Here is a 13,060-nt window from a genome sequence, read left to right as displayed (position 1 = left end):
GCCCCGCCTCTACGAGTTCTGAGGCTCCGCCCACATAGGGGTGAGGCCCCGCCTCTAGCGCGATGAGGCTCCGCCCACGAGGTGAAGAGGCCCCGCCTCTAGGAGCGCTGAGGCTCCGCCCATGCCGCAGGTTCCGAGGCCCCGCCCAAGTGGAGGCCCCGCCCCTACACGTGGGGAAGCTCCGCCCATTCGGCGACAGCCCCTCCTCCACGTGCTGAGGCCCCGCCCACGCCGCAGCGAGGCCCCGCCCTCCCGCCGATACCCCACCCACGCTGCTGGCCAGGCTCCGCCCACGCAGGGGGGAGGCTGGAGCGGGATGGGGAGGAGTGGGGGGGAACTGGGGGCTACTGGGAGGCACTGGGGGCTACTGGGAGGTACTGGAGGCTACTGGGAGGCACTGGAGGGCTACTGGGAGCAGTGGGAGGAAGTGGGGGACACTGAAGGTTGCTGGGGGCACCGGGAGGGACAAGTCAAAGGGGATGGGGGCTACTGGAAGGGGTCTGGGGCTACTGGGAGGTACTGGGGGCTACTGGGAGGTACTGGGGGCTACTAGAAGATACTGGGAGCACTGGGAGATACCGGAGGGCTACTGGGAGGAAGCAGGGGACACTGAAGGTTGCTGGGGGGCACCGGGAGGGACAAGTCAAAGGGGGGTGGGGGCTACTGGAAGGGGTCTGGGGGCTACTGGGAGGTACTGGGGGCTACTGGGAGATACTGGGAGCACTGGGAGATACCGGAGGGCTACTGGGAGGAAGCAGGGGACACTGAAGGTTGCTGGGGGCACCGGGAGGGACAAGTCAAAGGGGGTGGGGGCTACTGGAAGGGGTCTGGGGGCTACTGGGAGGCACTGGGAGGCACTGGGAGCATTGGGAGGCACTGGGAGCACTGGGAGGCACTGGGAGGCACTGGGAGGCGTAGCCCCAGGGGTGTCACAGCCTCTTGGGGTCCCCACCCCAGGGAGCAGCCGGGACCAGAAGCCCCCGAACCAGCATCTTTATTGGAGCCCCCCCCCAAAAGGGGACCCCGGGGGGGGCTGGGGTCCCCGGGGGGTCCCTCAGGGGACCCAGGCGGCCGGGGGGTCCCCGCGGGTCCCCGGGGTGTCACTTGCTGGGTGCCAGCCCGACGCAGTTGCGGTCGCGGTCGAAGACGGCGTAATAGCGGGTGAGGAAAACGTCCCCAAGGATCCAGAGGGGACCCGTGGGGGGGGGGACGTCGAGCGCCATGAAGCCGATGACGCAGGTGGGGGACCCCCACTGGGACACCTGGGGACGGGGACAGGGATGGGGACACGGGGATGGGGACACAGGGATGGGGACGTGGGGACAGGGACATGGGGACAGGGATGAGGAGATGGGGACAGGGATGGGGGCGTGGGGACAGGGATGGGGACAGGGGTGGGGACAGGGATGGGGACAGGGATGGGGACGTGGGGACAGGGACGTGGGGACAGGGATGGGGACAGGGATGGGGACACGGGGATGGGGACGTGGGGACAGGGACAGGGGGACAGGGATGAGGAGATGGGGACAGAGATGGGGGCATGGGGACAGGGATGGGGACGGGGACAGGGGGATGGGGACATGGGGACATGGATGGGGACACGGATGAGGAGATGGGGATGGGGACATGGGGACAGGGACGGGGATGGGTCATGGGGACGAGGACAGGGGGACATGGATGGGGACGTGGGGACAAGGGCCAGGGCCAGGGATGGGGACATGGACAGGGATGAGGACATGGGGACGTGGGGACCAGGGACAGGGGGACAAGGGCCAGGGCCAGGGATGGGGACATGGGGACAGGGTGGAGATGGGGACATGGGACGGGGAACAGGAATGGGGACATGGGGACGTGGGGACATGGGGACAGGGGTGGGGACAGGGACAGGGATGGGGACATGGGGACAGAGACGTGGGGACAGGGATGAGGAGATGGGGACATGGACAGGGATGGGGTGGGGACATGGGGACAAGGGACAGGGACAGGGATGGGGACAGGGACACGAGGACATGGATGGGGACCCAGGACAGGGAGGGGACAGGGGACACAGACGGGGACGGGGACATGCATGGGGACATGGGGACATGGGGTGGGGACGTGGCTGCTGTTGGGGACATGGGACATCGCTGGGGACAGCAGGGACGGGGGACATGAGGTGACACGAGGGGACATGAGGTGACATGGGGGGACACGAGGGGACACAGGGTGACATGGGGGACAGGGGAGACGGGGGTGACACGGGGGACATGAGGGGACACAGGGAACATTGGGGCACAGGGGTGGCGGGGGACATGTGGGGACATGGGGTGACACAGGGTGATGGGGGACATGAAGGGACACAGAGGGGACATGAGGGGACAGAGGGTGACACGGGGTGACGAGGGGGATGGGGGGACACGTGAGGACACGGGGGACAGGGGGTGACAGGAGGTGACAGGGGTGATGGGGGTGACGGGGGATGATGGGGTGAGGGGGTGACAGGAGGTGACAGAAGGTGACAGAAGGTGACAGGGGTGACAGGGGCTGACGGGGGACATGAGGTGATAGGGGTGGCAGGGAGGTGACAGGGGGACATGAGATGACAGAAGATGACAGGGGTGACAGAAGGTGACAGGGGGTGACAAGAGGTGACAGGGGGTGACAGAAGGTGACAGAAGGTGACAGGGGTGACAAGAGGTGACAGGGGTGACAGAAGGTGACAGAAGGTGACAGGGGGTGACAAGAGGTGACGGGGGTGACAGAAGGTGACAGGGGGTGACGGGGGCATGAGGTGACAGGGGGTGACAGGAGGTGGCAGGAGGTGACAGAAGGTGACAGGGGTGACAGAGAGGTGACAGAGAGGTGACGGGGTGACAGGAGGTGACAGGAGGTGATGGGGTGACAGGGGGACATGAGGTGACAGAAGGTGACAGGAGGTGATGGGGGGACAGGGAGGTGGAGGTGACAGAGGGTGATGGGGTGATGGGAGGTGACAGGGGGGTGACAGAGAGGTGACAGAGAGGTGACAGGGGTGACAGGAGGTGACATGAGGTGACGGGGGGTGACGGGGTGACAGGGGGACGTGAGGTGACAGGAAGTCACAGGGGGGACAGGGAGGTGACAGAAGGTGACAGAGAGGTTACAGGAGGTGACAGGAGGTGGCAGGGGGACATGAGGTGACAGAGGGTGACAGAGGGTGACAGGAGGTGACAGAAGGTGACAGGAGGGACAGGGAGGTGACAGGAGGTGACAGAAGGTGATGGGGTGACAGGGGGACATGAGGTGACAGAGGGGGACAGGGAGGTGACAGGGGGAGAGGGGGGACAGGGGGACAGGAGGTGACAGGAGGTGACAGAGAGGTGACAGGGGGGACAGAGGGGTGACAGGAGGGGACAGGGGGGAGAGGGGGACAGGGAGGTGACAGGAGGTGACAGGAGGTGGCAGGAGGGGACAGGGGGGACAGGGGGGACAGGGGGGACAGAGGGGTGACAGGAGGTGACAGGAGGTGACAGGGGTGACAGGAGGTGACAGGGGGCAGGGGGGACAGGAGGTGACAGGAGGTGGCAAGAGGGGACAGGGGGACGGGGGGGCAGGGGGGACAGGGAGGTGACAGGAGGGGACAGGGGGACAGGGGGACAGGGGGACAGGAGGTGACAGGAGGTGACAGGAGGGGACAGGGGGACAGGGGGGACAGGGGGGACAGAGGGGTGACAGGAGGTGACAGGAGGTGACGGGGGGACAGAGGGGTGACAGGAGGGGACAGGGGGACAGGGGTGACAGGAGGTGACAGGAGGTGACAGGGGGGACAGAGAGGTGACAGGAGGTGACAGGAGGTGACAGGAGGTGACGGGGGGACAGGGAGGTGACAGGAGGGGACAGGGGGACAGGGCTCCCACCTGCAGCACGTAGTGCTGGGGGCCGAGGCTGAACTCGTGTCCCCCCAGCACGAAGGTGACGTTGGGCAGGGAGGGGACGCGGCCGCAGTCCACCAGGTACTGGGGGGCAGGGGCGGGGGTCAGCACCCGGCCCCTGGCTGTGTCCCCCCCAAAAAAAAAAAATAATAAAGGGGTCCCTACCTGCCCCCCCGCCGCGCGGGTGCCCCCCAGCGCGCGCTGCAGGGCGGCCACCTCCTCGCTGGGGCCGGTGACGAGGGACGTCCCCGTGTCCACGATGGCCTGGCAGCCCCCCCGGCACAGGGGGGGGTCACGGCACCCCGCGCTCCCCGGGGTCCCCACCGACACCCTGCGGGGGGTGGGTGGGAGGGGGGAGGTGGTTGGGGGGGGGGGTTGAGGGGCGGTTAGGGGTCCTGTGGGGCAGTTGGGGGCTCACGGGGCAGCTGGGGGCTTGTGGGGGAGTTATAGGGCTGGGGGGCGGTTAGAGGGGTTGGGGGCAGGTAGGGGTCCTGTGGGGCAGTTGGGGGCTCACGGGGCAGCTGGGGGCTTGTGGGGAGTTATAGGGCTGGGGGGGGGCAGTTAGAGGGGTTGGGGGTGGTTAGGGGTCCCGTGGGGCAGTTGGGGGCCCATGGGGCAGTTAGAGAGGTTGGGGGCACTTAGGGGTCCCATGGGGCTGTTGGGGGTCCTATGGGGGAGTTATAGGGCTGGGGGGCAGTTAGAGGGGTTGGGGGCAGGTAGGGGTCCCGTGGGGCAGTTGGGGGCTCACAGGGCAGCTGGGGGCTTGTGGGGGAGTTATAGGGCTGGGGGCAGTTAGAGGGGTTGGGGGTGGTTAGGGGTCCCGTGGGGCAGTTGGGGGCCCATGGGGCAGTTAGAGAGGTTGGGGGGCACTTAGGGGTCCCATGGGGCTGTTGGGGGTCCTATGGGGGAGTTATAGGGCTGGGGGGCAGTTAGAGGGGTTGGGGGGCGGTTAGGGGTCCCGTGGGGCAGTTGGGGGCTCACGGGGCAGCTGGGGGACTCGTGGGGGAGTTATAGGGCTGGGGGGCAGTTAGAGGGGTTGGGGGCAGGTAGGGGTCCCGTGGGGCAGTTGGGGGCCCATGGGGCAATTAGAGGGGTTGGGGGCACTTAGGGGTCCCATGGGGCAGTTGGGGGTCCTTTGGGGGAGTTATAGGGCTGGGGGGCAATTAGAGGGGTTGGGGGGCACTTAGGGGTCCCATGGGGCAGTTGGGGGTCCTTTGGGGGAGTTATAGGGCTGGGGGGCAATTAGAGGGGTTGGGGGCAGTTAGGGGTTGGGGGGCAGTTAGGGGTCCCATGGGGCAGTTAGGGTCCCGTGGGGGAGTTATAGGGCTGGGGGGCAGTTAGAGGGGTTGGGGGCGGTTAGGGGTTCCGTGGGGCAGTTGGGAGGCCCATGGGGCAATTAGAGGGGTTGGGGGCAGTTAGGGGTCCCATGGGGCAGTTGGGGGTCCTATGGGGGAGTTATAGGGCTGGGGGGGCAGTTAGAGGGGTTGGGGGGCGGTTAGGGGTCCCGTGGGGCAGTTGGGGGTCCCATGGGGTAGTTAGAGGGGTTGGGGGCAGTTAGGGGTCCCGTGAGGCAGTTGGGGGACCCGTGGGGCAGTTAGAGGGGTTGGGGGTGGTTAGGGGTCCCGTGAGGCAGTTGGGGGCCCATGGGGCAGTTAGAGGGGTTGGGGGCAGTTTGGGTCCAGATCCCCAAAATTGGGCAGATCTGGGAAATTTTGGGGAGTCCAGGGGGTCCAGGGGGATCAGGGAGATTGGGGGATCTGGGGGCTCAGGGGTCCAGGGCAAGGCTGGGGGGTCAGGGAGGATTTGGGGGTTCCAGGGAGGATTGGGGGGGTCAGGGAGGATTTGGGGGGTTGGGGGCATCCAGGGAAGTTTGGGGGCTCAGAGGGATCGGGGAGGGGTTGGGGGATCCAGGGGGATTTGGGGGCTCAGGGGGTCTGGGAGGAGTGGGGGGGGGTTCAGGGGAGATTGGGGTCCCGGGGGGTTTGGGGGCTCTGACCTCTCCATGTGCAGCTGCCAGTAGCTGCGGCGGGAGACGGGGATGTAGCGGAGGGGTCCCTCGAACTGCGCCTCGTCGATGCCCCCCAAGAGCAGCCCCCCCCCGTCGCCCTCCGCCGCCCCACTGCGCCCCACAGTCAGGCTGGGGGCCAGGGGAGGCCGGAGGGCGGGGGTTTGGGGTCCCGGGGGATTTGGGGTCCCAGGGAGGTGTTTGGGGGGCCCAGGTGGGATTTGGGGTCCCAGGGATGCCCCGGGGGGATCTGGGGTCCCAGGGAGATCTGGGGGCCCAGGGGTGTTTGGAGGGTCCCAAGGGGCGTCTTGGGGATTTGGGGTCCCGGGGGTGCCCCGGGGGGATCTGGGGTCCCAGGGAGATCTGGGGGCCCAGGGGTGTTTGGAGGGTCCCAAGGGGCGTCTTGGGGGATTTGGGGTCCCGGGGTGCCCCGGGGGATCTGGGGGTCCCAGGGGAGATCTGGGGGGCCCAGGGGGTGTTTGGAGGGTCCCAAGGGGCGTCTTGGGGATTTGGGGTCCCTGGGGTCCCAGGGGGTGTTTGGGAGGTCCCAGAGGGGTCCCATGGGGTGTTTGGGGGCCCAGGTGGGATTTGGGGGTCCCAAGAGGGGTCCCGGGTGGATTTGGGGGTCCCAGGAGGGTCCCAGTTGGGGGTGGTTGGGGGGTACTTGGGGGTACTCAGGGGTATTTGGGGGTAGTTGGGGGTACTCAGGGGTAGTTGGGGGTGGTTGGGGGTACTTGGGGGTAGTTGGGGGGACTTGGGGTAGTTGGGGGTACTCAGGGTAGTTGGGGGTACTCAGGGGTACTCGGGGGTAGTTGGGGGTACTAGTTGGGGGTACTCAGGGGTACTTGGGGGTAGTTGGGGTACTCAGGGGTAGTTGGGGGTACTCGGGGTAGGTGGGGTGCTGTCAGGGGTAGGTGGGGTGTTTGGGGGGTAGTTGGGGTGTAGTTGGGGTGGTGTTAGGGGTATTTGGGGGTACCTGAGGTGTGGGGGTAGTTGGGGGATCCTTGGGGTCTGGTTGGGGTGTAGTTGGGGGTACTTGGGGGTAAATGTGGGGGTAGTTGGGGTGTAGTTAGGGGTAGTTGGGGTGTAGTTGTGGGGTAGTTGGGGGACTTGGGGGTAGCTGGGGATCCTTGGGGTCTGGTTGGGGTGTAGTTGGGGGATATTTGCGAGTAATTGTGGGGTAGTTAGGATGTAGTTAGGGAGTAGTTTGGGTGTAGTTGGGGGTATTTGGGGGTACTTGGGGTGTAGTGGGGGGTAGTTGGGGGGTAGTTGGGGTAGTTGGGGTATGGTTGGGGTGTAGTTAGGGGATACTTGGGGGTACTTGTGGGGGTAGTTGGGGTGTAGTTAGGGGTAGTTGGGGTGTAGTTGCAGGGTATGTGGGGGTACTTGGGGTCTGGTTGGGGTGTAGTTGGGGGGTAGTTGGGGGTACTTGGGGTGTAGTGGGGGGTAGTTGGGGGATCCTTGGGGTATGGCTGGGGTGTAGTTGAGGAGCACTTGGGGTGTAGTTGCGGGGTATTTGGGGGACTTGGGGGTAGCTGGGGGATCCTTGGCGTATGGTTGGGGTGTAGTTAGGGGATACCTGGGGGTAATTGTGGGGTAGTTGGGATGTAGTTAGGCGGTAGTTGGGGTGTAGTTGGGGGTAGTTGGGGGTAGTTGGGGTATGGTTGGGGTGTACTTAGGGGTTACTTGGGGGTAATTGTGAGGGTAGTTGGGGTGTAGTTAGGGGTAGTTGGGGTGTAGTTGCAGGGTATGTGGGGGTACTTGAGGTCTGGTTGGGGTGTAGCTGAGGAGTACTTGGGGTGTAGTTGTGGGGTATTTGGGGGACTTGGGGGTAGCTGGGGGATCCTTGGCGTATGGTTGGGGTGTAGTTAGGGATACTTGGGGGTAATTGTGGGGGTAGTTGGGATGTAGTTAGGCGGTAGTTGGGGTGTAGTTGGGGGTATTTGGGGGTACTTGGGGTGTAGTGGGGGTAGTTGGGGGTAGTTGGGGTATGGTTGGGGTGTACTTAGGGGATACTTGGGAGGTAATTGTGAGGGTAGTTGGGGTGTAGTTAGGGGGTAGTTGGGGTGTAGTTGCAGGGTATGTGGGGGTACTCTAGGGTCTGGTTGGGGTGTAGTTAGGGGTAGTTGGGGTGTAGTTGCAGGGTATGTGGGGGTACTTGGGGTCTGGTTGGGGTGTAGTTGGGGTGTAGTTGCAGGGTATTTGGGGGTACTTGGGGTAGTTGGGGGATCCTTGGGGTCTGGTTGGGGTGTAGTTAGGGGGTAGTTGGGGTGTAGTTGCAGGGTATGTGGGGGTACTTGGGGTCTGGTTGGGCTGTAGTTCGGGGGTACTTGGGGTGTAGTTGTGGGGTATTTGGGGGGTACTTGGGGTGTAATTGTGGGGTATTTGGGGGGTACTTGGGGTGTAGCGGGGGGGTAGTTGGGGGATCCGTGAGCTGTGGTTGGGGGGTAGCTGGGGAGGACTCGGGGTGTAGCGGGGGGGTAGTTGGGGTGCGGTCGGGGGTCCCCGGCGGGGCCCGTCCCTACCTGCGGAGGCAGAAGGAGAAGACGTTGTGGCGGAAGAGCCCCCGGCTCATCATGTTGTCGAAGACGGGCTGGGCGGGGCCGGCGGCGGCGGCGGGGAAGGCCAGGCCCAGCACCCCGTCGAAGCGGGCGGCCGCGAAGGCCAGGCCCGGCAGGGCCACCGCCTCGGCGAAGGTCTGCTCCGGCACCGACACGTTCGACACCTTGGGGGGGGACACGGCGACGGGTGGGTGACACCCGGGGAACCGGGCGTCCGGGTGACACCCATGGACCCTCAATACCCCCCACCCGTGGGACCCAGGTGACACCCAGCCCCGGGACCCCCCACCCCAAATACCCCCCACCCCAGCACCCAGGCGTCTGGGTGACACCCATGGACCCATGATACCCCCACCCATGGGACCCAGGTGACACCCAGCCCCGGGACCCCCCCACCCCAGCACCCAGGCATCTGGGGGGGACCCAGGACCCTCGATACCCCCCCTCCCATGGGACCCAGGTGACACCCAGCCCCGGGACCCCCCACCCCAAATACCCCCCACCCCAGCACCCAGGCGTCTGGGGGGGACCCAGGACCCTCAGTACCCCCCACCCGTGGGACCCAGGTGACACCCAGCCCCGGGACCCCCCCACCCCAGCACCCAGGCATCTGGGGGGGGACCCAGGACCCTCGATACCCCCACCCATGGGACCCAGGTGACACCCAGCCCCGGGACCCCCACCCCAGCACCCAGGCATCTGGGGGGACCCAGGACCCTCAATACCCCCCACCCGTGGGACCCAGGTGACACCCAGCCCCGGAACCCCCACCCCAAATACCCCCACCCCAGCACCCAGGCGTCTGGGTGACACCCATGGACCCATGATACCCCCCCACCCATGGGACCCAGGTGACACCCAGCCCCGGGACCCCCCCACCCCAGCACCCAGGCATCTGGGGGGACCCAGGACCCTCGATACCCCCCACCCATGGGACCCAGGTGACACCCAGCCCCGGGACCCCCCCACCCCAGCACCCAGGTGTCGAGGAGGGGGGGGTCAGGGGGGCCCCAGGCATCCGGGGGGGACCCCAACATGTGGGGGACCCAGGTGACACCCAGCCCCGGGACCCCCACCCCAGCACCCAGGCATCTGGGGGACACCCATGGACCCTCGATACCCCCCACCCGTGGGACCCAGGTGACACCCAGCCCCGGGACCCCCCACCCCAGCACCCAGGCATCTGGGGGGGGGACCCAGGCCTTCAGGGAAATTGAGCGTCCGGGGCACCCGGGACCCCCGATACCCCCCACCCATGGGTGTGGAAGGGAGCCCTGCCCCCACCCCGGCCCCACCCATGGGTGTGGAGGGGAGCCCCGCCCCCCGCCCCGCCCCCACCGTGAGGGTGTCCTGGCTGAGGAAGCCCCTCAGGCTGCCGCTGCCGTAGGTGATGGCGAAGGCCGAGCCGTTGGGGCGGTGGGTGCAGGAGAGCGCGGGCTGGTAGTGGGGGTGCAGCCCTGGGGGGGAGGGGAGAGCGAGGGGGGAGGGGGCACGGCATGGCCCCGCCTCCTCCGCCCGGACACGCCCGCCCCTCCGCCCAGGCCCCGCCCCTCGCAGCCAGGCCGGGTGGCAGCAGGTGGCGGTGGGGGAAGGCTCCTGCCTGGCCCCGCCCCCTCCGCGCAGGCCCCGCCCCTCCACTCAGCCAAGCCCCGCCCCCTCACAGCCAGGCCAGGGAAGAGCAGGCAGCAGAAAGCGGAAGCTCCTCCCTGGCCCCGCCCCCTCCACTCAGACCCTGCCCCTTAGAGCCAGGCCAGGTAAGAGCAGGCAGCAGAGAGCTGAGGCTCCTGCCCCTCCCCCCCAGACCCCGCCCCTTCTATCAAACCCCGCCCCTCACAGCCAGGCCAGGTAAGAGCAGGCAGCAGCAGGTTGAGGCTCCTCCCTCTCCCCAGACCCTGCCCCTTTGCCCAGGCCCCCCCCCCGAGGCCCCGCCCCCGAAGCCACACCCCCCTCGAGGCCCCGCCCCTCACAGCCAGGCCAGGTAGAGCAGGCAGCAGCAGGTTGAGGCTCTTCCCACTCCCCCAGACCCCGCCCCTTTGCCCAGGCCCCACCCCCGAGGCCCCACCCCCCTCGGGGCCCCGCCCCTCACAGCCAGGCCAGGTAAGAGCAGGCAGCAGCAGGTTGAGGCTCCTCCCTCTCCCCAGACCCCGCCCCTTTGCCCAGACCCTGCCCCCCGAGGCCCCGCCCCCAGGCCCTGCCCTCACAGCAGGCCAGGTAGAGCAGGCAGCAGCAGGTTGAGGCTCCTCCCTCTCCCCAGACCCCGCCCCTTTGCCCAGACCCCGCCCCGAGGCCCCGCCCCCCAGGCCCCGCCCTCACAGCAGGCCAGGTAGAGCAGGCAGCAGCAGGCTGAGGCTCCTCCCTCTCCCCCAGACCCCGCCCCTTTGCCCAGGCCCCGCCCCCGAGGCCCCGCCCTCACAGCCAGGCCAGGTAGAGCAGGCAGCAGCAGGCTGAGGCTCCTCCCTCTCCCCCAGACCCCGCCCCTTTGCCCAGACCCCACCCCCGAGGCCCCACCCCCCAGGCCCCGCCCTCACAGCAGGCCAGGTAGAGCAGGCAGCAGCAGGCTGAGGCTCCTCCCTCTCCCCCAGACCCCGCCCCTTTGCCCAGGCCCCGCCCCCCGAGGCCCCGCCCCTCACAGCAGGCCAGGTAGAGCAGGCAGCAGCAGGCTGAGGCTCCTCCCTCTCCCCCCAGACCCCGCCCCTTTGCCCAGACCCCGCCCCCGAGGCCCTGCCCCCCAGGCCCCGCCCTCACAGCAGGCCAGGTAGAGCAGGCAGCAGCAGGCTGAGGCTCCTCCCTCTCCCCCAGACCCCGCCCCTTTGCCCAGGCCCTGCCCCCGAAGCCCTGCCCCCCGAGGCCCCACCCCCTCGAGGCCCCGCCCCTCACAGCCAGGCCAGGTAAGAGCAGGCAGCAGCAGGTTGAGGCTCCTCCCTCTCCCCCAGACCCCGCCCCTTTGCCCAGGCCCTGCCCCCGAGGCCCTGCCCCCGAGGCCCCGCCCCCCAGGCCCCGCCCCTCACAGCAGGCCAGGTAGAGCAGGCAGCAGCAGGTTGAGGCTCCTCCCTCTCCCCCAGACCCCGCCCTTTGCCCAGACCCTGCCCCCCAGGCCCCGCCCCTCACAGCAGGCCAGGTAGAGCAGGCAGCAGCGGGCCGAGGGCACCCAGAGGTCGGCGGAGCCGGTGTCGAAGATGACGCGGAAGGGCTGGGGGGGGGTCCCCAGGGAGATGGTCCCGTAGTACTGGGCCTGGGGGGACACCCCCACAGTGTCACCCCCCTGTCCCCACGGCCCCCGGGGACACCCCCTCCCCCACAATGACCCCAAGGACTGTCACCGCCGTGTCCCCATGGCCCTGGGGATCCCCCCCCGTGTCCCCAGGGACTGTCACCCCGTGTCCCCATGGCCCCGGGGACCCTCCCCCCGGGACCGTGACCCCCATGTCCCCATGACCCCAGGGGCTGTCACCCGTGTGTCCCCACGGAGATGGGCCCATAGTGCTGGGCCTGGGGGGGGGACACCCCCCCAGTGTCACCCCCCTGTCCCCAGGGAGTGTCACACCCCCCCCATCCCCAGGCTGGGGTCCCCAGCCCCTCCCCACTCACGTCCATGTAGTTGTGGAGGCGCGTGGGGCGGCGGCGGCCGCCCCTCCCCGCTCCGGCTCCGGGGTCCCCCAGCCCCCCAAAACTTGGGGGGCACCCAGGGACCCCGCTCCAGGGGGACGCTGCGGGGGGGGGGAGGGGAGGGGACGGGGGGGTTAATGAGGGGTAACGAGGGCGGGGGCAGGGGGACGGGGGGGGGTCCCCAAAAAGCCGGACCCCCTGCGGGGGGGGGCACCCTTGGGCCCCACTGCTGAGGGACCCCAGAGCTTAATGAGCCTAATGAGGTTAATGAGGTTAATGAGCTTAATGAGGTTAATGAGGTTAATGAGGTTAATGAGGTTAATGAGGCCAATGGGGGGATGCCACCGGATTGGGGGGAGGGGACCAGGGGTCTCCCTGGGGGGGGGATGAGCAGGTTAATGAGCTTAATGAAGGATAAATGAGCTTAACGAGCTTAACGAGAGCTTAATGAGCTTAATGAGGTTAATGCAGTTAATGAAGCCGATGAGGGGATGCCACTGGATTGGGGGGGGGGACCCAGGGGTCTCCTGGGGGGGGGGGGTGAGCAGGTTAATGAGCTTAATGAGGGGTTAATGAGCTTAATGAGGGGTTAATGAGCTTAATGAGCCCAACGAGAGCTTAATGAGGGGTTAATGAGCTTAATGAGGGGTTAATGAGCTTAATGAGGCCGCTGAGGGGATGCCACTGGACTGGGGGGCAGGGGGGGGCACGACCAGGGTCTCCTTGGGGGGATGAGGTTAATGAGGTTAATGAGAGGTTAATGAGGTTAATGAGAGGTTAATGAGGTTAATGGGGGGGGGGGTGCCCAGGCCGCAGAGGTCCCCTGGGCACTAACGAGGCTAACGAAGCTGGGCTAATGGGGTTAATGAGATCCGGGGGGCATGGGGGGCCCAACAGGTTAATGAGGTTAATGAGGTTAATTAGTGGTCTCCAGGCCCCGCCCCTGGGGGGTAACGAGGTGGGGGAGGGGTAATGAGAGACCCCAAGGCCTGGGGGTC

General features: G+C 67.2%; 1 protein-coding gene across 2 annotated transcripts; it reads right to left on the bottom strand.

Annotated features, from left to right (window-relative positions):
- Positions 1 to 1,041: 1,041 nt before the first annotated feature.
- LOC140644701 (cathepsin D-like) lies at positions 1,042 to 12,086 on the bottom strand. 2 transcript variants are annotated; one of them, XM_072847758.1, is made up of 8 exons: positions 12,045 to 12,086; positions 11,565 to 11,688; positions 9,795 to 9,913; positions 8,421 to 8,620; positions 5,887 to 6,009; positions 4,056 to 4,221; positions 3,876 to 3,974; positions 1,042 to 1,262 (listed from the first exon to the last, which is right to left on the bottom strand). In XM_072847758.1, the coding sequence occupies exons 1-8, from the start codon at positions 12,048 to 12,050 to the stop codon at positions 1,101 to 1,103; spliced, it is 999 nt and encodes a 332-aa protein (XP_072703859.1). In that variant the 5' UTR covers positions 12,051 to 12,086; the 3' UTR covers positions 1,042 to 1,100. The 2 variants fall into 2 exon arrangements, with proteins under 2 accessions (XP_072703859.1, XP_072703860.1); XM_072847759.1 differs by having other exon boundaries at positions 4,056 to 4,154.
- Positions 12,087 to 13,060: the final 974 nt, after the last annotated feature.

Source organism: Ciconia boyciana, chromosome 28 (assembly GCF_034638445.1).
Source record: "Ciconia boyciana chromosome 28, ASM3463844v1, whole genome shotgun sequence".
NCBI lineage: Eukaryota > Metazoa > Chordata > Aves > Ciconiiformes > Ciconiidae > Ciconia > Ciconia boyciana.
This window is presented reverse-complemented; position numbering and strand designations above follow the sequence as displayed.